Raw genomic sequence first — 27,841 nt, 5'->3', positions numbered from 1 at the left:
TTTTAAAATTTTAGAATGACATTATTCCAATTTGGCTTTTTTTAATGAAGGGTTCATTTCATATACATTTATTAATAAAATACAATTTTTTTTATTTTTTTTCATCTTTGGAGAGAAATATGAATATATGCCTTTCCAAATAAAATTAAAACCAACCCTTTAAATTTGGAAATTGATTTCACCCATCATTATCACAAAATTTTTGACAATAAAAAATTCAAAATTAACCAATCATTAAATATAACTCAAAGTCAACATTAAGTAACTATATCCAAAAAAAAATAAGAAGAAAAAAAAAATCAAACTAATCAACGTGGTAATCCTTTAGACTAACCCATTATTTATTCTCTAATGATATTCTCTCATGATAGCTCATTGTCTAATAGTCTTTAGTGGTTTGAAATGTAATTGTCATCTTAACTACATCATGTGAATGGTACAATATTACATATCAAATAATTTTTAATCATTTTGGATTTTATTGACATTTTGATGGTGGTGATGGTTAATGTTCACTGAAACCAAACTTTAGTCTATTGGACCTAAAAAATCAATTATTTAATTTGATTTAAAATTTTATTTTTTAACTAAAAAAACTTGGAGAAAAATTTATTATAAACTCTATTCCAAACAAAATTACCTGAAAAATATATATTATAAAATTATTATAAAATTAACAAAGTCAAAAATATATATGTGTAAGAAAGCAGGAGAGACAACATGGGATTTTGGACTTATTTCAACTGCAATGTCCCTGTACGGAAAAAAAATAGGGGACTACGTATTGACGTTTTTTCACATATTGTAGATAAATACGGATGACACCAATAACCTGAATCATATAATGTAGACAGTGGTGCTTCTGGAAATTAAATTAAACCTGGCCACCGTATCGAAGAATAAACTGACCAAAGACGTGCATTCTTCTTGAACAAGGCCCCACATGATATGTCTTGCCTTTAGGCATCTCTCAACTAGATTTTATGAAGTTGACGACAACAGATGCCAATTCGTTCTGATGGAAACTGTAGCCATGATCGGCTCCATCTATAACTTGAAGAACATGATTTGTTATAAGCTTATCGAATTCGAAGGCATCCGTAACAGGTATAATCTCATCCGTAGAGCCGTCAATGGTCAACACCCTGTAAAAGTTTCAAGAACTCATCAAAATCCCATGTCTAGAAAATAGTTAAAATAACATAAATAAAATATTTAAAAAATGTAGAGTTGTAAAGCCGACCATTTCAAAATACACTAGTATATATTAATCAGGTATTAAATTTAGAAAGATCAAATTTCTTTAAATTTCCTCATATGTAAATTTTTTTAGAATACAAAATACAATATGTAATATTTCATTGTAAACTGTATTAAAGTGTAAAATACAATGTGTAATTTTTAGTTGTTTAAATTGTATTTTTGAATGCAAATTTTTTTTAGAGTGCAAAATACAATATAAATACAAAATATAATATGTAATATTTCATTGTAAACATTTTTAAAGTGCAAAATATAATATGTAATTTTTAGTTGTTTAAATTGTATTTTTGAATTTTTAAAGTGCAAAATACAATATGTAATTGTAAGAAGAGCTTCGGCGTAAATCACATAAAGAGACATCTTTGTCCTAGAGCCAGCAAGTGTGGCTCATCGTCAGGACAATATGTAATATTTTATTGTAAACTTTTTTTAAAGTGCAAAATACAATGTGTAATTTTTAGTTGTTTAAAATGTATTTTTGAATGCTATATAGAGTACAGAACTAAAACTTGTAAGTTTAAAAAAAAATTATTGCATTTCTAATTAAAAAATAAATAAATAAATAAATAAAAATTACTTAAACAAACACCATTCAATAGATTTATATGATATATACATAATTTTTTTAAACAATATATAATATACGTATAGTTGACATTAAAATTTACATGACATGTGTATCTAGACCAAATTAAAATGGTATTTTTATCATTAATACATTTTTAAGTATATGTCAATATTAATTGGTATATATTTTATTAATAATTTACATTGAGTACTTTATTATATGCAATATTATTATAATATGTTCTTTAACATTTGATTCTATATATAGATATATATGAAGTGGATATCAACTTAAATTACTTAATATAGATCTTTAAATAGTTTATTTAAATCTTGTGTTGACATATTTTTTTAAATTATAAGGTTTAAACATCTTACTGGTACTTTTATTTGCTTCTAATTACTTTACATGAAATTTTGCTTTGTACATGGACAACTAACTAAACATGCATAGCATATTCATTTTTTTTATCATAGCAGACATTGTTTTTTAATTTAGATAATAGTTTATTTTTATTTTAAGAGGGACACATACCAACTCCAGGTTGGCACAATTAAAATTACACATCGCCCTCATATTGGGATGTAGAATGAGCCTCTCGACTCAACAAGAAAGTTACAATATGTCATTTAGATTTAGCATTTGGGTCTCACATATGCCTAAACAACACAGAACGTAGAGGCAACATCACAAATGTACATCCATCTACCCTAACATATTCTAAGTCTTCTTTTGAAAGAAATAACTTTGTAGAATCGCCCACTTTCTTGAGATTTTGGAGGTTTGATTTTGTAGCATTGGAAGGTCTTTTGCGGCATGTAGGAAAAGAAGACCTCTTTAGGTGGTTGTTCGAGAAAAGAAATTAATATGATCTCTTTCTTAAATTTTAACTTAGGAAAAAGTACCTCGATTAATTATTTAATTAATGTTGACTTCGGACTAATGTTTTCCTATGGATAATTAATTATTTAAGTGACTTAGATTGAATCTCCATCGTTGAACAAAGAAAGCTAATATTTAATCCTAGCCCTCAATCACTTTAGAGATCAAGGATTTGGCCAATGGAGAAATTATAAAGAGAACCGATGGAAGAGGATGAAGACACATTACATTGTGATTATTAAGAGAACAGTTTTCTCAAAAAGTGAAAGATCCCAGGACTAAAGAAAAGGGAAAAGGATTGCAACAATGAAATTTTAGGAGCAAATTTTAGGGAGGGCAAGTCTATGAGAGAGAGCTCGAATTACTAAACAAAAGGGTTGAGTTTAGGAGAAAGGCCAAATTATCCAAAGGTTTATTTTTCTCTAGTGTGCAAGGGTTATACGAAGGGAGAAAGAGGGGCCAAGTCATCTAGTAGAAGAGGATGATTTTTCTAGGGTTGAAATCTTTAGGACGGTCAAATTCCTTGAGGACTATTTTCCCTAGGAGCCAATTTCCATGTTCCATCTGTGGTAATTTAATTGTGTATTCTTTGTGGGTCTAGGTCCTAATTTCCCTTGACAATATAAAGTGAAAAAAGATTGTTTTGGGAGAATTTTATTGTTGTAGTGTGACTAATTTTCCTTGTTTTATTTCTGCTACAAATTTAATAATTGAAATTTCAAATAGTAGTTATTTTATTTTCCAACATTTTCAAATTTCACTGAGTAAAAATTTATGGGTATAAAATAATTATTGAGGTATAAATAAATCATATCTGGCATTAGATGTTTTAATAAGGTCTCAGAGCAACAGAAAATTTGTGGAATAGATCATACAACACAAGGGTTTTACAACAAAAAAATTATTTGATCAACAGAATTTTTATTTTGCAACAAAGGCTTTGTGGTTGAAATCGATATGGTGAAATTGCATCATCTAGTTTGAGATTTGAAGATAGGTTGGAGTGGCTACAAACATTAGTCCATGGAAGGAGAGGATCATCATTATTTTGATGGCAAATAGCCTATGTTCCTTTGGATTGTTAGAAAATCAGAAAGGAAAAAAGATTTTCTTATGTTGATAATTTCTTATGATATTCTTATGTTCTTCTTTATCTTTGTTTCAGCGAGCAATTATCAAAATAAAATCATGAAGATTAGGGACGCCAGATGTAGGCGAACAACCACGGCTAAAACCCCTATATAGGGGAAACCCAATCAAGAACTCTTCCTTCAGTAATTCAAACTGATATGGACCAAGACCTTAGACCAACAGACTTTCCTCCACCAAGTTAGCCTTCCAAGATGATATAGTAGTATCTTCTTATGTAGCAGCTTTAGTCCAACAATAATCCAGAAATTCGACTTCCCAGTTGCAGAATTTCTACCCCCAACAATAGAATTTTGGTCTCCTAGTTATTGTAGAATTTTCCCCCCTTCTTACAACTATACAGATTCACACGTGTCAGAAATTAAGAAAATTTTGACCTTTTATGCTTGAAAGAGGCCTTCTTCTTCTTTGTTATCCTTCTTCTCTTCTTCCTTGAAATTCGCACCTTTTTCTGGCCCCAAATGTTGCGGATCCAACTTGTTGTGTGTGAGTCCCAAATGAGGTTGAGTTGATGCCTTCATATAGTGATTTTGCTTCCTAGTTTAGGCCGACTTGGTGGAGGAGGCCTAATTGACCTATTTTACAATAAAATAGATTTCTTCTTTGACAAATAAATCCCAAGAAGGGTTCTTTACATTATGACATGGACAAGGACACTTGACACAAATCCTAGAAGCCTACAATGGAGGCTTTGACCTAAAAATGATTGACCCAAGCATGAAACCATGCTTTAATAAGTCAATTTTAATGGTAATAAAATTTCATTTTCTTTCTTTTGACAAATACATTATATTGTGACTTAAATACATTTATGAATAACGAACCTAGTTGCATTCCTCAACACTCCCTCTTAACTAGGGAGGTATTCATAATTACAACCATATAGAGGTACATGGAAGATCTCCAATATGGACTATGAAGAGTTCAGGCAAACTCAGTGCCACGGACTAGATACCGGACCAGGGTTATATATCCAGGTGGGACTAAGATGGACTCAAGCATTCAGCCACTCTAGGTACCATCAAGCTTACTTTTTAACCATCAACCTAAGGATCTAGGTGTGTATCCAAGGTCATAGCTCCATGACCAACGCCACCCTCCCTCTTTGGGATCTAGACATCAACACATAGGTCGGCCAAATGTCCTCCCAAGCATCAACCATTAGATGCTTCAACTCTTCCTATCAAACTAGATATATCCATTTGTCCAAACATGCTTCCAAAGTGTTCAACATTTTTATGGAGAGATTCAACTATATAAACACAAACCCCAGTCAATAATAAACTTTGAAATATACATACAAGTAAACACAAACCTTCCAAGTCTTCATTCATTCGAATGTTTCTTATATCATCATCAAGGTATCCATTTATAATTTGTTAGAAGCATTCCTCTTCTTTCATTTCTTCAGCAACACCAAATACATCCTTAGATCTTTTCAAGTCTTTTGTTTGCAACTTCATATTCGTCAATAGTACTTTTTCTTACTTCAAGGTATTCATGGTCATAGTATGCCCTCCCTCTTAACCGGGGAGATATACCTTTATCTAGACTCCCTCTTAACTTAGGGAGATCCACTACGTTCTTCTTCTATGACATCAGAGAAGCTTCAACCTTTCATAACTTCATCAAGGTCATCTTGATCATGCTCATATAGACATCATGTGTATTTGCAAAACGTTAATAGAAAGTACAAACAAATATATATAGAAGCATGAAGTTAATTGTATCAAAGTTATGTCAATATAATGGAACCATCAAAACAATCAAGTACTTTAGACATCAAATATCTAAAACTAGTTTGGAGACATATACTTATAAACTTCAACTTCTTTGCTAGGGTTGTGTTACAAACCCTGGACTACACCACAAAGTAACTTAGATCAGTCTCATCTTATCTAGGGCCTCAATATTACCTCCAAAGATATGAGACAGTGTCTTCTATAATTATTGCAAAGCCTAGATTTTATTTTCGATACACAATTCCTTAGATATAGTAATCCAATAAAATAACAATCCTATTATGCCTCTAATGTTTCAACAAAGTTAGACTTTACTAAGGTTTGATGCAAATCGTAGACTAAATCATATAAAAAACAATATCATCATATTCTAGAATATCATTCTCTACTAGGGATTTATTATACACCCCAGAATTTACATGAGCAACAACAATTCGGTTAGCATACTCTAATATACATATCTATGATTTCATAGTCATGCATAAGCATACAACAATATCTCCTAGGTAAACCTAGGAAAATTATATCAATACATTAAAGTTAGACATACAACAATTTTGACCAACCTAGGGTTTCTATCAGACAGAAAAACATACACCTAGGGCTTCATTCCTATTATCTTACTATAGATAATATAAGGGTTTTTCTAATAAACCCTAATTTAGCAAATCCTAAAGATATAGGGATTTAATACATCATTTTTTATAGAAAGCCCTAAAGGACTAGTGTTTTTATTATAACAATTTCAAGGCTTTAAACAACAGAATAGGATTTCTAAACTTCATCATTAACCCTAAGTAGACTAGGGTTTCATAAATATAGGCATACCCTTAGGTTAGGGTTTTATAGAGAACATTTCAGGGTTCCATATGAATGATGTAATGAGGGTAGATTCAATCTAATGATTGATCACCCAAACAAGAATCTCTTACAATTCAAAACCCTAGGCATGACAATGTTAGTAATGTAGAGCAAAATTTAAAAGAAAAATGATCATACATTTATATGAAGAGATCTTTGTAACAAAGCTTATATGCTAAGACATACCTTGGGTTGTTTCTTAACAAACCTTGTAGGAAATCAATGCTTGAAGGGCTTCAATGGAACTTATTTCATGCTTCAAGTCTATCCTTTAAGGTCTTCTCCATGATACTTAAGCAATTATCAAGCTTTCCTAGCCAAGGGAAGATATCAAGAGAAGGGTTATTAGCATATAATACAAACACATCTTGATAAGAGAGGGAAACTAGACGTAAATGATAATACAAGGAGTAAGATACTTATCTTTGGTAAAATGGTGAGTTGTTCTAACAATACCCGCTAGACTTACAAATTCTAGAGATCAAAACACAAAGGAAAACAATTCAGAACTTAGAATAGATGACCAAGGGAGGATATGTGTAAGGGAGGACTTAGTAGTATAAGTCCTTCAGTTCTGATTCTTCTTCAATCTTGTTCTTCTTTTGTGGTCCTTCATTGGCAACATTTTCTTGATCCTTATTTATTTTCTTATTTCTTGGATTGTCAGGACAATGACTCTAGTAATGTCCCAACTTGTGGCAATTGTAACATTAAACCTTGGATAGGTCCATTTTCTTCTTTGGTCCTTTGAATTTCTTGAAGGTTCCCTTATTTTTGTGATGAGCAGAGTAAGAAGTCAAGGTGTTTTCTTTTTCATTTCCCTTTTTGTTGTTTACCATTGATATTTTGGCTTCTTCTTGGCAACATACATTCCACATTTGTTCAAATTTAGGCATATATTTCCAACTGTTGAGTCTTGATGCAAAGGCACTCCAAGATTTAGGTAGTCCTCGAAGAGCGTTCATTACGAGCTCCTTTTCTAGGATAGCTTCATATATTGCTTGGAGTTCATCTCTAATTCTGGATATACTTATAAACTATGAGGAAACAATATCATCATTTGTAATCTTAATAGTTCTTAGTTCCTTCTTAAGTCTTATTATTTGACCTATGTTCTTGATTGTGAATAACTTGGAGAGAGCCTCATACATTTCTTGAGTGGGTTTTATGTTGGATATGTATGGAATTAAGTTATCCTTGACTCCATCCACAATTAGATTCATAGCCACGATTTCAATTTTTGTAAACTTCACTTTATCTGCATTACTTGATTCATCGGTAAGCTTTTTGAATCTTCCTTGAACAAGATCTAAGACTTTATTCTTTTCGAGAATAAGATCTATTCTATTTTTCCAAGCCCTATAGTTGGAGGCTCCTTCTAGTTTGTTTTATGCCTTCATTGAGTTTGTCATGTTGATATCTTCTATTTCTAACCTTAAAACTCCTTATTCTCCTTTCAATAGATCTTCATACTACCATTTTCCTTCTTTCTTTCACCTTAGCTTTGATTCCATGTTAGAAAATCAAAAAGGCAAAAAGATTTTCTTATGTTGATAATTTCCTATGATATTCGTATGTTCTTATTAACTTTCTTATGTTTTTATTTATCTTTTTTTCATCAATCAATTATCAAAATAAAATCATGAAGATCAAGGACACCAGATGTAGGTAGATAGCCAGAGCTAAAACCCCTATATAGGGGAAAACCCAGTCAATAACTCTTCCTTCAGTAATTCAGATTGAGATGGACCAAGACCCTGGACCAAGACCCTGGACCAACAGAGTTTCCTCCACCAAGTCAGCCTTCCAAGATGATATAGTAGTCTCTTCTTATCCAACAGCTCCAGTCCAACAATAATCCAAAAATTCAACTTCCTAGTTGCATAATTTCAAACCCTAGCAGCAGAATTTTGACCTCCTAGTTGTTGCAGAATTTCGGCCCCCTTCCAACAACTTCACACGTGAGAAAGAGAGAAAATTTCAACCTTTTATGCTTGAGAGAGACCTTCTTCTTCGTTATCCTTCTTCTCTTCTTCCTTGAAATTCACACCTTTTTCTGGCCCCAAAATTTGCAAATCGAACTTGTTGTGAGCGAGTCCCAAATGAGGTCGAGTTTTTGCCCTGATATAGTGATGTTGTTGCCCAATTTAGGCAAAATTATCCAGTTTGAGGTTGAATTGGTGGAGGAATCCTAATTGACCTATTTTACAATAAAATAAATTTCTTCTTTGACAAATAAATCCCAAGAAGGGTTCTTTACATTATGACATGGACAAGGACACTTGACACAACCCCTAGAAGCCTACAATGGAGACTTTGACCTAAAAACAATTGACCCAAGCATGAAACCCATGCTTTAATAAGTCAATTTTAATGGTAATGAAATTTCATTTTCTTTCTTTTGACAAATACAATATCTTGTGATTTAAATACATTTATGAAAACTGAACCTAGTTACATTATTCAACATAGATCATGTGAAAGTAGTCGAACACAATCTAAAGGATGTGAAGGTTAGAGGGATCATATTGGATGCTATGGAGGATAACATAATCATTCACATATTAGGAAAGCATACATCTCACCAAATGTGGTCAGCGTTGATGAACTTGTACCAAAGTAACAACTAAAATATGGAGATGATACTAAGAGAGAAACTAAGAAACATAAGAATGAACATATCTATAATTGTAACCTCATACTTCACAAGAATCCAATAGGTTTGTGATGAATTGTAAATTGTTGGATAAATCGTGGATGAGGGTGAAATTATCAAGATAGCCCTCAGTGGTTGTACCAAGCAATGGGCTACCTTTGTAACAAGTACCCTTGCTAGAGACAAGCTTCCTGAATGGGCCAATTTGTAGGATGAGTTCACCCAAAAGGAGATACAGAGAGTTCGATATCTAGTGGATAGCATACAAGTGGAGGTGGATATGAAGAACATTCTTTTGCTAGGAAAGCAAAGAATTGAAAGGGTAAAGCCAAGAAAAACTAGATTCGAGGAGGATCTTCACAGGAAGAGAAAAGGGACATGAGAAAAGTCATGTGCTTTGCATGGAAAATTTTAAGGATGAAAATTTATCTTAAAGTTTAAAATTCTTGGTGTATCTCACTGGTCCATGATATGCAATCTGTAAAAGGTTCAGTGATATTTTGTAAAAATATTCAATTTTATAATCCTTTTATGTGGTGTGTATATAAAACTTTGGCTTTAAGGTAAATTTATTTTATTTTATAAAATTTGGATGAAACAATTTTACAAAAACATGGAAATCAATGAATCGTTCTTTTGGAAAAAGCATGGAAAATTAGCCCCTAAAATTTTCCTTACGATGTTTGGCAGGTGGTGATGTTTGCCTATAAATGATATTCCTATAACAGTGGGCATGGGAGCATTCTTGGTATGATAATGTTCTTGCAATAATCAATATATGTATAGATGACATGACAACAACTTTGATTAGACAAGGACGTTCTAAGTGATGTTTGGTAGACAGTGATGTTTGCCTGTAAATGATATTCCTATAACAATGGTAACCTAAATGCATGGGAGCATTCTTGGTATGATAATGTTCTTGCAATAATCAATATATGGATAGATGGCATGACAACAAATCTGATTAGACAAGGACAATGACTTTGATGGTAGTGCAAATCTATAGGACAGTGAGATAATGACTAGATTGTATTTCATAGATCTTGTTTTATATGATGATAGACACCTTTGTTGGCAGTATATCCTTGACATTAATAGTAGCTCAGATAGTAATCTACATATTCTTGTCACAGTGACTTTTTCTCTTATGATATCTATATATATATATATATATATATATATATATAGAGAGAGAGAGAGAGAGAGAGATATTTGATACAGTGACCTTTGTTATATGGTTGTGTTCATGACTGTATGTATGATGCGGTGTTATAAGGATCGAACCAAACTGGCTAGTTCAAAACAATTCAACCGTTATGAGGAAAAAATCGGTTTGAACCAGTGACTTGAACTGTTTTTGTTTGGTTTGATATAGTAAATCCACGTAAAACACAGCAAGTGGGGCATGTTTTTATTTTTTTCTTTTAATGTTGGTTTTAGTTGGGCACTAGCCTAGAATAGGTGCCTAATATTCAAGCATATGGCCCAATTATTACTATGCATTTCAAGGTAATATTAAATTCTTAAATTCAAATGACTCAGGATGTTTGAGAGTGGTTTTGACCTCATTGGATTTCATATGGAGAAATTAGAATTTTAGATCTCACTCAAAATCTAGCATGCTTAACAGTTTTCCATGATTTTAGGATTGGAGGGATCACAATGCTACATTGGATTTTCTCATGTACGAGTGTATGGAACTAGTATTTAATCAATAGCACAAAGCCTTCTATGTATCTTGATGTCAGTGGCATTCGTTTTTGAACTCCTCTATCATGGGGCTACTAAGAAAATAAGTCAACACTCAAACAAAATCTTGACTTAAGATGTTATGATTTTCTCTCTTATTTTAATTCTTAGAGGGTGATATTAATGATGAGGATCCCAATATAGGCAATGATTTGATGATATGTAGGTATTTGTTGTAGCATTATGTTTCTTGGATGCCAGGGGCCATGTGGAGATTTTTTGCTGATGTATTTTCGGTTTAGAGATGGATTTCACTCGGTGTTATTTTGGTTATTTGAACCCTTATATAAATGAGAACTTTTGCTTATTTGTGTATAAATGGCTTGGATTTATATGAATGCACATGATCAGTTGACTGGTTTTTTGGTCCGGTTTTCGTACGGTTCTAATTGGTTCCCGATCCAAGCGTCTACCAATTCAATGATTGGTCCAATTCTTATAATTATGGTCTAATGTGACCTAGTTGACTGTGACAACGCATTGGATGGAAAATGTGACAGTGTTGATGATGATAATGTTTCTTGCAACAGTGATATAGTAGAAGCTTTCTTGGATTATTAGATGTCAATTCACAAACATAGTTGTGAACTGACTTGGATTAGCCCTAGGAGACTTGACGTAATGATGTATCTCACTTTGAATTTAATTTGTATCTCGTCAGAGCAATTGATGAATATCTAATAGAAAAAGGATTTGGATGGGTTTTCCCCCTTATGGGGTTTTGCCCTGGTCTCTGATCAAAACTCCAGTGTCCCCTTTGTGCATGTTTTTCTTTGTTGTTCCTTTCTGTTCCACCATAATATTGATGTTATTGTTCTTTCTACATAATTGTTAATGATGTTATGATGTAATGGGGTGAATGCATATGATGATAAAGTTTGAAATGCAGTTATCTTTAGCAAAGAACAATATAGCCCTAGAAAAATTAACAAATCTCAAGTGAGGCTTAGGATTTAATCCCAGCCATTGATCACTTAGGAGATTCGAGTTAGGGATTTTGGTTTGATGAAATTATAAAAAAAGCTTAAGGGAGAGGTGACAATGCATTATGTTGAGGAAGTAATTTTCTTAAGAGTGAGAGGCTTGATTAGACTGAAGACAAGTGAGGAAAATTGCAACAGGGAATTTCAGAGAAGCTAAACCTAAGAAAGAGAGAGGTCATGTCAACTAAATAGGACAGTCGAATTACTAGATGAGGGATGAAATATCCAGAGGCAAAATTTCTCAAGTGTGCAAGGATCATACAAGGGAAAAGAGAAGGGTCGAATTTCTCATGGTGGAGGCTAAATTTTCCAAAGGTCGACTTCCTTCAATAGTGTCGATTTCCTTGAAGTCGATTTTTCCCAATGGAGTCGACTTCCAGGTTCCTAGAAATTGTATTTTTCTATGTATTCTCTATGGGTCTAGGCCCAAATTTTACTGAGAAATTTCATATAAAGGAATATTGTGTTGGGCACAAATTTGTTCTTGTAGTGTGATTTATTTCCTTATTTCTCTTCCACTACATTTTATTTTTTGAGTTAATATACTGTTAATTTTATCAACAAATTCAGAAATATTTGAGATTAATATTTTCTAGGTTTTTCAATAAATTGTTGAAGTAAAATAAATTAGATTAGGTATAAAAGAATTAACATGGTATCAAAGCAATAGAAACTCTATGGAGGGGATCATATATCACGAGGGTTTTATGGCAGAAAATTTTTTTGTAGTTGAATTTTATTTTACAGTAAGCGTTCTGTAGCTAAAGTCGATCTAGTGATATCACATCATCAAGTCTGAGGTATGAATACAGGCTGGAGGGGGCAGTAAACAAACTTCAATCCATGGAAGGTTGAATACCTTAAGGGCATGTTACACCTTGTATAAATATGTATTAAAGTCAAGATAATACCTCCAAGCAAAGTCAAGGCTCCTCCTATGCTAGGGTACCATCAAGAAGCTCCTTCAAGCATGCAATACTACCAGAGAAACCATCTGAAGTATAATCTTCCAGTCGACCTGCAAACAGTTGACTAGTCGGCCTAAATGAAGGGACAATCCTCTATTTATAGAGGTTTTCAACTCCAATAAAAGACACTCAATGAGCTCTGAAATTAGCAAAGGTAAAAGGAAAGATAGAATGAAGTAAGAGGGTCTCCAAGGACAACGAAGAAGGAGGGTATACCACCGAAGTCAAGAGGTCTATTCTAGGGCTGCTACAGTCATGCGTGCAAGGAAAATAGAGGGTTTTCCCTGCAGCTAGGACAACAACAATCCATATGCACTAATATATTTTTGTTTGGGGCTAAAACTAAGCCTACAAGGCCTCCTACTCCAGCGTATAAGAAAGATACTCAAGTGAAGGAGGGAAGGGTATATAACACCATTAATCCCCCCACATGTGCATGAAACTAGGGCAGCAGAACAACAACACAATCATACACTCATATCTCAAGAAGGATCACAATTGGTCAAAGAAGAAATCTAATTGAGAAGGGGATAGAAGAGGAAAACCTCATCTAAGAGGCTCACATGAGCAAGAAATATTCCTAGACAAATATCAAAGAAAGACGAAGTGTCGGGAAACAAAGTATTGGAAGAAGTTTTGGGGAATAGAGTGCCGGAAGAAGTGCTGGGGAACAAGGTGCAGAAAGAAGGAAGGAATTGACTTTTGCTTGGAGGATATTCTTGTCAAGTGTCTATGGTTTGGAATTGATCAATAGAAGCTTCAATAAGATAAATTCACTAAAGGGTTTTCCTCTCAAGAGAAGAGAGGTTTTGGCACTGGCAGAGAGCCAACATCTTGTGTTCTTTTTTTTATGTTTTGGTAGTAGTTTGATGAAGTACATACAAGTGAAATAATAATAAGAAGAATAATAATAATCTAATAAGGAAAAGTAAAAATACTCCACAAATTGTTATCAAGTAGCGAAGAATCACACTCACTACTTTGCCCTAGATTCTTCAAGAGATTCCCCATTCTATCATCAAAGAGATGAATACAGTTTGGAAGCTAAAACTTCTGAAGTAATAAGAAGTACTCTCTTCTCACTCAAAATAGGAAAGAGTCTAGGTATAGATAGTCATTTGGTGGAATTTTATGTGGGCTTATATGATTTTAATAGGGAATATATCCTCAAGGTTGTTAAGGAGTCTCAACAACCTAGGAAGATGGTAGGTGTCCTCAACTCAACCTTCATAGCTCTTATTCCCAAAAAAACATAACACTTCTTGTTTCAATGACTATCATCCTATTTACTATTGTAAATCCACATATAAATTGGTCTCAAAGGAAATAACCTTGAGGTGCAATCCTATCTTAAGTAATGTTATTTTGGAAGGACAATTTTGCTTCCTCCATTGGTGTCAAATCCCTGATGTAATGGCTCTTGCTTAGGAAGTTATGCATTCAATCAAGCTATCGAATATCCTTCCTATGGTGCTTCAGATAAACCTATCAAAGGCTTATTACAAAGTTAATTGGACTTGTTTGAGGTTGATGGATCATGGGATGTGTATAGTCAGTCTCTTTCATTCAGTTAATTAATGGTTCTCCTTCCAAGTTTTTTCAAACATCCCAAGGGAGTTGACAAGGGTATTGCCTATCACCCTTCCTATTTATCTTAGTGGCTCTAACGTTTAAGTATATTAATGGTGAAATAAAGCATACAATGGGACCTCATGGGTGTCAAGGTCTCATGATCGTAGTTCATGTCCCTTTTTCTTTTTTTGAATGATGTGTTTCTTCTCAAAGTCGAGTCTACTAATGAATCCAAAAATATATACAAGATATTGGAGCTATACAAAAAAGTGCAAGTATTGAATTAAATGAAAGTAAGTTGTGTCTACTCTCATGTAATCTCTTAGAGTATTCTTTATTTCAATTGAAAATTGGTTGTCTTATCCTTGTAACGATTTGGATGATGGTCTGAACTAATTAGACTTTTACTGCAAACCTAACTCATATAAAATTGTGGATTGGTTGTGGTTATTTAAGAAGGTTGAGGCATGAATTTATCCTTGGGTGAACATAATGTTATCAAAACTGGGGCACTTTATTTTGATAAAATCAATATTATAAAGTATTCCAATCTTTTGGATCTTTATGACAATTTTTCCTAAATATATTCTCTCCAAGCTAAGGAAGTTTAGTTTTCGTTTCTTATGGTACAGAAATCAAGTGTCTAAAGGAATTCCATTAGTGAAGTCGACTAGTATAGCGATGCCAAAAAATTGGGGTGGGTTTTGGCATAAAAAACATTTTTATTTTCTCTCAATCTTTGGTGGTTATAAGTCTATATCATCTCATGAAAAATTATGTTATGGGGAAGGGTTATGAGATCCAAATATTTGAATGGTTTATCTATGAAAGACTGGTACACGTTGCCTCGAAAATATTCTAAAATTGTTTCATATATGTGGAAAGTTGTGATAGCCTCCTTCCCTCTAATTGGTCATCAAATAGTCTAAAAGGTTGGTAATTGATCAAAAATTAGAATTGGTGAAGATCCATGGATGGGGGCAGGCGACGTCTTTCATTTCTCGAACAATATAATTTGGTTCCTCAATAACTCAAGTATTTATTTGTTTGCACATGAAAAAGCCCAATTTCCACAAGAACTTGCAGGAGATAGTTGAAATTTTGAGGGGTATTTAGGCCTAAAGGTGTTGGAATATATTATATTCCTTGGAAGGTGATAATGTCTTTGTATTATGTTGGAAGTTGTACACAATCTTATGTAAAAAAGTAATACACTATATCCCATATTTATTATGGCATATTATACTCTTGTATCCATTTATTATATAAAGAGGTGTTATTTTGGAGAATTATATTATCCCACATTTAATATCCACATCTCTAGCTATATAATAGGGTCATGGGAGACTCTTAAGAGATATACCATTTTGTGATACCATTGCATCTTATACTATGCTCACAACATATTGCCATTTGTATCGGGTTTAATTTGTAGTTGCTCTCTTTGTAAGATTGTAGGAGATTTCTAGAGATAACAGAAGACAAACTTCACATGGATGTAGCTCAACTAGGTGAACCATATATATATGTTGTATTCTTTTTCCTTATTCTCTTTATATTATTATTTATATGTTGATATATTGTTGGTTTCTTAAATAGATAGCTAGTTTAGTAGATCTAATATTCTAACATGGTATCAGAGCCATGACTACTATGATCTAGCAGCTTCTTTGAATTTAACCATCAACGTGTATATTCATTTTTTGTTACCTAGTAACTCATTTCTTTTGTAGATTTTCTTTCTATCTGGTCACCATTAGGCTTCTCTTCATATCTGGGATTGATTCTACATATTTGAGTTTTTTTCTCATAACCCTAACTTTTTTATGTAGTTTTTTGCAGACTTTTTTTCAACGAGCTCTTGATTGTTTTTCTGTAAGATCTATATGGTTTTTGGATTCTCCTCAAGGAAATCTATCTTTCAGTTGAAAGATCTATGATTTTCGTCCAGTTTTTTGGTCCTTTTTTGCAGGGCGAAAGATTGGTCGACCGAGGGTTGAGATCAGAATTTTGGCCGCATAAGTGGATGAAGAGTGGTTGCACCATTTTGAAACCTAGTTATAATAAGCATTTGAAACATTATTGAGTGTTTTTTGTTTTGACACCCGACATTTTTTGTCAGATTTGTTACCTTCTATGCAGAATTTCCGAGAACAGAGTAGATATTTGGGTTCCTCTCGCTGAGCTACCTAATTTCAATAAACAAAGTCAGCTCAAACGAAGTACTGGAAGAAAAATTATCGTTGATTTAAGATTGATAGTTTTTTCGTGACGGCAAAACGAACTACAGAAATTTACAGTTTTTTATCCACTTTTTCTCTTGTCATTTCTTACATTTGGGTTTATATTTCTTGTCAAAATTTCTATCATTATGACTTTAGAAGTAGCTTATGTTCCTGAGCTTGTCGATTCTAACTATCTTGCATGGAAAATGAAAACGATTGATGTTCTCAGGAGTAAGAATATATGGAGGTTGGTTAATGGTGAACACAAGAAACCTACAAATGCTCAAGCCTTGATTAAATGGGAAGAAAAGTGTGATCAAGCAAGAGGGCTCATTGGTCAAATGGTTTCAGATAGCCTTTAGGTGAGTATTGAGGCAGAAGATAGCCCGGTTGAGGTATGGATAATTATTTCTTATTTATTTGATAAATCTGATGATGTTTCTGCATATTACCTTGAAAAGAATATTCATGAGCTAGATCCTACTAATTTTGATAGAGTAGAATTATATCTTGCTGAATTGAAAAACTTAAATGAAACGTTAAATAATTGTGGTAAATATTACAAGAAGACAGACATTTCTCTTATCATTCTTGTAGAACAAAAATTTCCATCTTGTTTTGACATGTTCATCCAAACTGGGAATAGGGCTCTTGAATTGTCCCAAAGTACCACGAAACCTACTTTTGATGATAACTGTAAAGGGTTGATAAATGAGAAATAAAGGTTGATTGTTTCAAGACAAGTCTCAACTAATAAAGCTCTTATGGCACATAATAAGAATCCTAAGAAAAGTTTTAATAATGTTAAAGGTTCTTATTCACGCACTTCTAATCATACTAATACTAATGTTCATGCTTCTCATGCACATCATGAAACTAGTAAGAGGAAGAAAGTGTATGATCCTTGTAAGCATTGTGGTAAAACCAACCATCCAGAAAAGAATTGCTTTAAAGCGAAACATTTAATGGCTAAAGCTAACAAGAAAAATTATAATGAATCTCAAGTACCTTTATGCGCATCTATTGTTTCGTCTAGAAATTCTTCTTCTAATGTGGAATGGATAATGTATTCTGGTGCTTCTAAACATATGACTGGTAATGCTTCTTTATTTACATCTTATGACACTAATAATCAATTATCTCAGAAAGTTTCTTTTGGTGATGGTAAACAACTTTCTGTAATTGGTTCTGGTAATATTAATGTAGCTAATGGTCAATTGGAAGATGTTTTTCATGTTCAAAACATGCCCATCAACTTAATTTCTATTTATCGTGCATGTCAAAAGGTTTTAAATTCGAAGCCTGGCCTAATAAATATATTCTTAAAGATATCAACTGAAATTACAAAGTGGTCTCTTCTAGTCATGTTGATCATACAGTTGGTTTATATAAATTTTTTTGCTTTAATTCAACTAAGAGACAACCCTTTTATTCCTATGTTGCTCATGCTACTGAACTAATTCAATTATGGCATGAAATATTAGGTCACTTGAATTATGGTAAAATGAAATTGTTAACTAAAATGGTTCATGGTTTGCCTAATATTTCTTCTACTACTCGTGTTTATGAATGGTGCGTTCTTGGTAAACATCATAGGCAAATGTTTGATAAAGGTAAAGATTGGCATGCTAAAGAACCTTTGCAGTTAATTCATAGTGATATATGTGGTCCTCTTGAATTTCCTTCAATATCTCATGCAGTTTATTTTCTTTCCTTTATTGATGACTTTAGTAGAAAATATTGGGTTAATTTTTTAAAAAATAAAAGTGAAACATTTGTAAAATTTTAAGAATTTAAATCCATGGTTGAAAATGTATCTGGTAAGAGTATTAAAATCTTGCGATATGATAATGAGGGGGAATTTTTTAAGCAAGAATTTGATGCATATTTATCTAAACATGGTATTTAACATCAAAATATTGTTCCTTACACAACTCAACAAAATGGTGTTGTTGAAAGGAAAAACAGAACTTTAGTTGAAATGGCTAGATGTATGCTTTATTCTAAAGGACTAAATAAGCAATTTTGGGTTGAAGCCATATGTTGTGCTAATTTTAGTTTAAATAGAGTTCCTATTAAAGTTTTTAAGCATGTTACCCCTAAGGAAAAATGGAATGGACATAAACCGGATATTAGTAATTTTAAGGTGTTTTGTTGTGAATGTTGGGCTCATATTCCTGATGAATAATGGAAAAGTTAGAACCCAAATCTCACAAGTGTATCTACATTGGTTATGATGAGAATTCCAAGGCTTACAGTTTGTTTAATACTTCTAATCAAAGTGTCATAATTAGAAGGGATGTTCAATTTCATGAAGTTTCTTCCCCAGATGAGTCTGTAGAATCTCATGTTACCCTGAATTTACCAATACCACCTGTTACTCATATTCCTGTTACTCCTTCCAATTATATGCCTCTTATTGATCTTGATTCTTCCTCTCCCTCAAGTATTCCACCTGAAATTCACGAAGCTCCTGAAGTGACTCTTGTTCCTTCTACTCTTCCAGTTTGGGCTCAGAAAACTCTTGAATCTGCAGGTCGTGAGGTCGTAAATCCTTCCAACACTCATCGAACTAGATCTAACTTTGCTCTTATGATCAAAGTTTTGGCCATAGATGATCCTACTACTTATGCTCAAGCTAAGGGTAAGCCTCATTAACAACAAGCTATGTCTATTGAATATGCATCTATTTTAAGAAACACGACTTGGTCTCTTGTTCCTCTTCCTTTAGGAGAGAATTTAGTTAGTTGTAAATGGGTTTATAAAACTAAGTTCACTGCAGAAGGACAGATCGAAAAGCATAAAGCTAGATTAGTTGCAAAAGGTTTTAATCAACTTGAAGGTATTGATTATAATGAAACTTTTTCTCTTGTTGCTAAAATGAACATAATAAGAACCATTTTATCACTTGTTGCATCTTATAAGTGGGAAATTCATCAAATGGATGTTAAAAGTGCCTTTTTAAATGGTGATCTTACTGAATAAATTTATATAAAATAGCCTCCTGGTTTATTTCGGCTGAATCCTCAAGTTTAGTATGCAAATTACACAAATCTTTATATGGTCTCAAACAAGCATCTAGGGCTTGGTATGATAAAATTGATGCATATTTCTTGAATAATGGTTTTAATTGTTGTAGATCTGATCCAATCTATATGTTAAGAACTTTGGTGATAATGTCCTCATTATTGTTTTATATGTGGATGATCTAATTATCACTGGCAGCTAGCTTGTAATAATTCAAGATATGAAAATTGCTCTTTAGAAGCAGTTTGAGATGACAGATCTTAGTACATTCCATTATTTCTTGGTTCTTCAGATCTGGCATATGGTCGATGGTATTTTTCTCTCTCAGCCTAAGTATGCAATAGATTTATTGGCTCATTTCCATATGTGTGATTGTAAACATGCTCCTATGCCATTTCAATCCGGTGTAAAGTTAACTATTGAGTGTACCACTCCACTGGTTGATGTTACTCTTTATCATCAACTCATTGGCAGTTTGATATATTTAACTTGCAGTACACCAGATCTCTCTTTTGCGGTCAATATGGTTTCTCGATTCATGCAGCAACCTCGAGAAATTTATTAGCAGGCAGCCAAGAGAATTCTACGATATTTACAGGGGACATTGCATTATGGTGTATTTTATTCGAGCAGTGCTACAATGTTACTCTCTTGTTGTACATATTATGATTGGGAAGGTGACAATTTTGATCGACGGTCAACTGCTGGTTACATATTTCAACTTGGTTCAGGTCTGATCTCTTGGTCCAGCAAGAAGATAAAGACTCTTTATTTATCTTCATGTCAAGTAGAGTATAGAGAAGCCAAACAAGCAGTTAAAGAAGTCGTTTGGTTACGACATATTCTTATCGAGCTTGCTCTGGTTTTGAAATCGTCCACTGCGTTGAAATGTGACAATCAGGGTGCAATTCAACTTGCTTATAATCTGGTATATCACTCCAAGACGAAGCATCTCGACCTTGATGATCATTATATTCGAGGTCTTGTCACTGATGGTATTCTTTCTCTGGAGTATTGTCCTACCAAGCAGCAAGCAATTGATATCTTCACCAAATCCTTGACGGAAGTGAAGTGTGTTCATCTTCATTCTTTGCTTGGGATGAGAGAAGTTTTCATCAAGGAGGAGCAGTAATGACTCCCTCCTTCCTTAGTGTTAGGATGGGCCCTTGCCCCAACCACTATTAAGGTGGATTGTTGGAATATATTATATTCCTTGGAAGGTAGTAATGTCTTTGTATTATGTCGGAAGTTGTCCACAATCATATGTAAAATAGTAATACAGTATATCCCATATTTATTATGGCATTGTATAGTCTTGTATCCATTTATTATATAAAGAGGTGTTATTTGGAGAATTATATTATCCTACATTTAATATGTGAGAATAATTCCTCCACATCTCTAGGTATACAATAGGTTCAAGGGAGCCTCTTAAGAGATATACCATTTCTTGATACCATCACATCTTATAATTTTCTCACAGCATACTGCTATTTATATTGGGTTATTTGTAGTTTCTCTCTTTGTAAGATGTAGGAGATTTCTAGAGATAATAGAAGACAACCTTCCCATGGATGTAGCCCAATTGGGTGAACCACGTATATCTTGTATTTTTTTCCTTGTTCTCTTTTTGTTCTTATTTATATGATGATATATTGTTGGCTTCTTAGATAGATAGTTAATCTAGTAGATCTAATATTCTAACAAAAGTGGCCTGCCACTGTGGAAAGGCATAATTGTGTTGGTCATTTATGTTTATGCTCAGATTATGTGATGAAGAAGAGGTCTCCTTATGTTAGTATAAAAATCCACATATGAACATCTATACAACTAAATTGGGATATAACTCTCAAATGGACATTCAATTTAGAGGAGAAGTTGGTGGTGGGATAAAATTTGGAAATTTCACAGTCCCCTCAAATCCAAAATAGTCATATGAAAAGCCCTAAATAACAAACTTTTAGAATGTAATAATGATATAAATGAGGGTTTTGGGGGCCTAATAGATATTCTGTTTGTCAATGTCATGTTGTATCAATCCCTCATCCTTTCATTTCTTATCCCTATGTAATTCAAGTTTGGGCTTGTGTGGCCTAATCCTTGCAACCAAAGGTGACATGAAATAAGCCTAGGATAGAAGATTGTATTTAGGAATGCCTCCAAGATGCTACACTAAAGGAGTATGGTTCTTTTCCTGGGATAATGGTTATTGTTTTTGGTTGGCTCATAACTCTATCCTCGTTTAGGACAATAATTGGTCTAATTGAGAAGTTTGACCACAGAGTATAAAATGGAATTAAAGCAAAAGAAGCAGAGATCTTATGTCACGCCTAAAACTGATTATGATGTTCCTTGGGATTTATTTGATAGCACTAGACAAGGAGATCCTCCTAGATGTGGTGTTGGGGTGGTCTTTTTCATAAAGAAAAATCATTATTTTCATATCAAATATGTTCTAGGAAAAGGTAATAACACAAAAGCAGAAATCACATCGCTTTGGACTCTCTTCTATTTTTTAGTAAAAAAAATGTTAGCAAAATCCAATTTTTGGGGGATTCAAAAATTGTAATTTATTGAGCTCGAAAAAAAAAATAAAAAAATAAAACATAGAAATATTTGCCTCAATCCCTTCCTTCAAGATATTCTCTCTTCACTGTAATCCTTTTAGTGGTTTTCTTTTATTCATATTTACTAAATAATTAAACCAAAAATTAGATGAATTATCGAAAAGGTTTTTTTGCTACCCTATGGTTCCTTTAGCCTCCATGAATTTAAAGATGGGCATGAAGCAGATGCTATCAATTTCCACTATTAATTTATGATTTCCCTAGTTTGATATCTAAGTTTTGAAGTAAGAGAGGATGGACATGAACAATTCTCTAATGGTTTTGAAGCTCATTATGAGGTTAGTACTAACAAAGTGTTTTGGCAATGCTCTAAGTATGTACAACATATTTTTGGGTTTCTACACCCTAGGGGGTTTTATAACTATATGTTTCAAATTGGTTCCGGAAAGTCAATCCTACTAGTAATGCTTAGTCCCTGCAGGATAGCAATATGTATAATCATTTTGAGGTTATAAATATTTTTTTCTTAAGAAAAAAAAAAATGCAACATGTACATGCTAGAAACACAAGAAAAATTTCAACTCAATAGTTTAGAGAGTCTTCCTTAGAGAATTTTGAGCTAACATAAATCTCAATTTTAGCAATGAAAAGATGACAATTTCAACAATGAGGAACTAAAATGTAACCAATTATTAAGTACCACATGAAAAAATGGTAAGAACACAAATCAATCCCAACTCAACAATTCTAATAATGTTTGTTAAATGAATTCGCATGAAAGTGACAAAAAAAATAATTTCAACAAAGAAGAATTGAAATATAAACAATGATTAAGCACAATATCGACATGCTAAGAATATAATGTGACTTAGCAACCACAATACAATTTCAAACATACATTTTTTATTACTTTAGTTTGAGTAAGAAATTGCAAATGCCACAACAACATAGTTTCTACTTATATCCACATGTTCAAGGATTATTATCGTTTTGAGGTTTCCCTACTAAATATCTATAGCATGCTTCTCAACAAACCCTTTATATGAGAGGACAATGGCATTAACATATCTTAACCTCAAAACATCATCTTAACCATTGCAAATTGGTCATATTTGAATTCCTCATTGTTGAAATTATTTTGATAATGGTATTTGAAATTTTAATTAAAACTATAGGTACAAACTAGTAGAAACTATAGGTACAAATTTTGGAAGTTATTATTTTGTGTTAAGTCAATAACTACCTATAAGTGCAACCATTGAAATGTCAACTCCAAACATACTTGGTATTATTATTATTTATGAAATTATTATATTATGGATGCAGATCCTTACTTTATCAAAGTAGAGCATGGTGAACATATCTAGAGTTGTTTATATCTATTGTGATGCGTGTCAATGTATTTAACAATATTTAAGTTAATCTCCTTTCTAATGGAAGGGTAGTAGAAACTATAGGTACAAATTTTGGAAGTTATTATTTTGTGTTAAATCAATAACCACCTATAAGTGCAACCATTGAAATGTCAACTCCAAACAATGAAGAATGCATAGTTGAACCGTCATTAACTACAACTAAACTTAACATTTAATGATAATACAAGTAACTAGATCTCAACTTCACATTTTGAATAATCAACATCCTTACATAAATTTGGACAATCTTAAATTAAACGTTGAAAATTGAACCCATCCCAACCCTTTCTCGGGCTTTTGGCCCGTCCCAAAAGGGCTAAAAAAAATTACCGTTGAAAAATAATTAAAATATCAAAATCACTTGTTAATGGCGAAGGTTTGATTAAATTTCTATATTTCAAAAGAAGGACAATATTTTTAATAACCCGTCAATGTTTTTATTTTAAGATCTTTAACTTGACATGAAGAAATTAACTACTAATGGTGGTTTGCAGTAGTTAGATGGACTGAGCTATTCAAAATGAGCGAGTTGGAAAAAAAAAGATGTATGATAGTATGTGTGATTAATTATTAATTATATCACATAGCTCGGTATCTTATTATGTGCACTTTTTTCAGTAAGTTACCTTCATCTTCAACCATATCCAAGGAAGAAGGTACTTTGACATTGAATCTGTTCACCTCTACATTGAATGTTGAATCATTGTATCTAGACATGAATCTGATGTATATCTCAATCCTTGGATACAAAATATCTTCTAAAATAAAATCACGTCAACCAGGCCACCACATCGCTCATAGTTTACGTTAGTTCTAATCAAATCTCCTCTTTGCAAGTGGGTTCTTAATGTTTTTCTTGCCACACCCTCTTTGTAGGTGGAGTTTTAATGTTTTTCTAGCCATTTTTTCCCACAATGTTTGGCCATAATCTAAAATTTGTAGTTCACATTACGATTCCATATATATATAGTTTTAAGTTTTCCAAATTAATAAAAACTAATTTAATTTAAATATCAAAATTAGAATCATTATTCAAATCACAAGTTCTTTTATTTACCAAAATCTTATGAAGGTGGAATATTTAATTAGTACACAATAAGCAATAAGTTTACCCATATTATAAATACCTCTAGCTATCCATTAGTCAAATTGAGTAATTTCTAATACAAACATTCTCCACCAAAAATCCACAACTACAGGGGACAACATGTATTCAATTCAATCCTCATTCAATTCAACTCGTTCAAGTTTACATTCACATCAATTGATGAACCTACAATGTAGAAACCGAGAAGGAGACATGTTGTGAATGCAAATGTGGGTGATTTGAATGATTGAGGATAAAATTGAATATATGTTGGCACGCTATGTTGCCCTGCCTTGGCTTAAATACCCATTCAATAACTTCATGCGTCTTTCCCTACAAGTTGCAACTTGCAGGCACGCTATGTTGCCCTGCCTTGGCTTAAATACCCATTCAATAACTTCATGCGTCTTTCCCTACAAGTTGCAACTTGCAATTTACATCCGTTATCCTTGAGCGTTCTTTATCCAAGCTTCGTTTGAGCAAAATCCTCTGACCTCAACTTGAAGGTTTTTAGCTCTCGAAGCTCTGAGTAATATTGAATGGAATTCTTAAGCAAGAGATACCATACCTATTGTATTGATCATGACCATGCAGGCAAGGAATGTAATGATATGTAGCAAGTGGCTACAGGAAAGGAGGTAACCTCATAACATATACATTTGCATGACATAGACGAAATCTTGGACACACTACACCAAAACATTTGGATTGACTAAGAGGTTAGTCAACTATCTAGTTTAAATGGTAGGAAATTGAAGCATTTGGGCATCTTTTGCACTTGTTCATGAATATAATCAAGCTGAGAATAATCTTGTTTCACAACTATGGTGACGCTGACTATATGGTCTTTATTTTTTTTTATTGTTACCTATAACTTGATTTGTTTTAGCTTGAACCGACTAGAAGAGGTTTTTGCACCATATTTGTTTTAGCTTGCAGTAAAAGATTTATCTTTTATATTTTATAATAATCGAACATTACAAAAAAGTTTTCTTTGAAGGCCAATTGTATTCTTTGAAATATATGTCTCTAGACATTTTGGAAAATATCAGCGCTTTTCCCAAGATTAGGTAGCCATTGTTCTAATCAAATTTGAGGTTTAATGTACTACAACAAATTATGTTGATTGGTATGTTCCTAGTTCGTTGATGGGTTGTGAACAATTTTTCAAAACCATCAACATCAAATATTGTTAACAATTTCTCAAAACCATCAACATTCTTCCTTTAAATTATCAAAAACAAACATTAATATTGTGAAAGCAATCAAATTTGACAAACGATCAAATTTTGAAATTGGAACCTCAACTGAAAGTGATCTTGTTAGACCATCATACCATGTCCATCAACTCATTGACCATAATTAAAAAAATTATAATTGTTTTGTATTAATATGAAGTTGATTTTATTTCCTTTACTAGTAAATATGTTATTCCTTTTTAATTTATATATTAACTTATTCTATTGTTTTTATTGAGTTAATAGGTGTAAATCTTGAAAATGTCTTTTATTGGTCGCCATAAGAAGAATAAAGAGAAAACGTAAATTCTCAATGCACTTGGTCTCCCACAACATTATAATCAATCATGTACTCTTCAAAATGAAATTGATGCTCATCTACATGAAAATGATGAATTAGATAGTGTAGAGCTCTTTGAAAGAGGAAACATGTCAAAAAAATGCAAAATAATATTAAAATCTAAATGGAAGAGAAGATTTTCATGGGCTTATGTTGTAAAAAATTGTAATAGTAACGAAAGGGTAAAATGTTCTTGGTGTGTTAAATTTAAAAGAGACTCCATTTGCAAAAGAGGGAAGTACCACTCTTCAAGTTAGTGGTCTAAGTGGCCATGTAGAATCAGAAGCTCATAAATTCTCTTTACAACTTTTGGATGGAGAAAGCAAACGAAGTAATATTTCAATCACTAAACATGTTGAACTAATGGTAGGTAGATGCTGAGGAGAGAATTATATCCGTGATTGAAAGCATGTATTTTGTTGCTATATATTATTTATCTTTAGAAATGTATAAGTCAATATGTGACTTGAATATGTATAAATGCACTCCACACATGCCTCTAATAGATGAATATTCTAAATACACAAATACATCATCAGGAAAAGAGTTTCTTCAAGCTACTAAAGAGGTGTATTAGAACAAATTAAAAGAGGAGATTTTACATAGCCCATTTTACTCAATTTTAGTTGATGAAAGCATTGATCGAACTATGGAACACCATTTGATTGTTTATATTACATATTTGACAAATGGAGGAAGAGTTCAATGTGTAACAAAGTTTATATGTTTGCTTCAAATAAAGGATGGAACAATTTAGTGTATGTATGATGCAGTGGGAACTCTTTTAGTAGATATGGATCTATCTTTGATTAATTTAGTTTGTTTTAGCTAGGATGGTGCATCCACCATGAGAGGTATTCATGAAGGTTTATCTTCTAAGCTTCATCAAGAGGTTCCTCGTTTATTAGATATACATTTCTAGCTCATAGGGAAGCATTAATATCCAATGATGCCTCATCTCATTTTTCTGAGTTACATTACATTGACAAATTTGCAAACAAAGTTTATTTGTGGCTTGGGAAATCAACTAAAGGATATGAAAATTCAAAGAGCTAATCGAATCATTTCAGATCACTAAGTTTCAGCAATTTAGGTGGCTCTATAGAGGCAAAGTCATGGAAAGACTTGTTAAACTCATGCCTACCTTGTTAAAGGATTGGGAGTTAGAGAAGAAAAAAAAGTATTAGTTGGCAACAATATTTCAAGTGCAATTTTGCATCTACCTACTTGCAAATGTGCGCATTGAATTAAATAAGTTGAATCAAAAGTTCCAAGAGGATCATGTGGATATTACATCTATTGGCACTACTTTAGAAGTTTCTATTAGCATGCTTTACAAACAATTTTTGGAAAACAATTTTGAGATAGAGTGCAGTGCACATGTCCTCTTTTTTAGTTAAAGCAGAAGGAGGAACCATTGAATTTGTAGATAGCACATGTATAGTATATTTACATCCATTGAGGTTCCAAAATTTTACAAAGATGCAAAGATTAGGGAGACTAGATGAATGTATTATTTTGGGAAAATGTTTTGTTGTAAAGGTGA

General features: G+C 32.7%; 1 protein-coding gene across 1 annotated transcript in view; it reads right to left on the bottom strand.

Moving 5' to 3' along the window:
• Positions 1–841: 841 nt before the first annotated feature.
• Positions 842–27,841, bottom strand: part of LOC149187843 (putative uncharacterized protein YDL057W) — a 383,231-nt gene continuing 356,231 nt past the window's right edge. Inside the window, exon 7 of the mRNA XM_089411483.1 lies at positions 842–1,145. Within this exon, the coding sequence (XP_089267609.1) occupies positions 971–1,145 (175 nt within the window). The 3' untranslated portion in view covers positions 842–970. The remainder of the gene's footprint in view (positions 1,146–27,841) is intronic.

This window comes from Pinus tabuliformis, chromosome 3_1 (genome assembly GCF_031772625.1).
Source record: "Pinus tabuliformis cultivar Carrire ecotype Pingquan chromosome 3_1, CPIR1, whole genome shotgun sequence".
In the NCBI taxonomy this organism is placed as follows: domain Eukaryota; kingdom Viridiplantae; phylum Streptophyta; class Pinopsida; order Pinales; family Pinaceae; genus Pinus; species Pinus tabuliformis.
The sequence above is the reverse complement of the archived record's forward strand: the minus strand, read 5'-3'. Positions and strand labels throughout refer to the sequence as shown.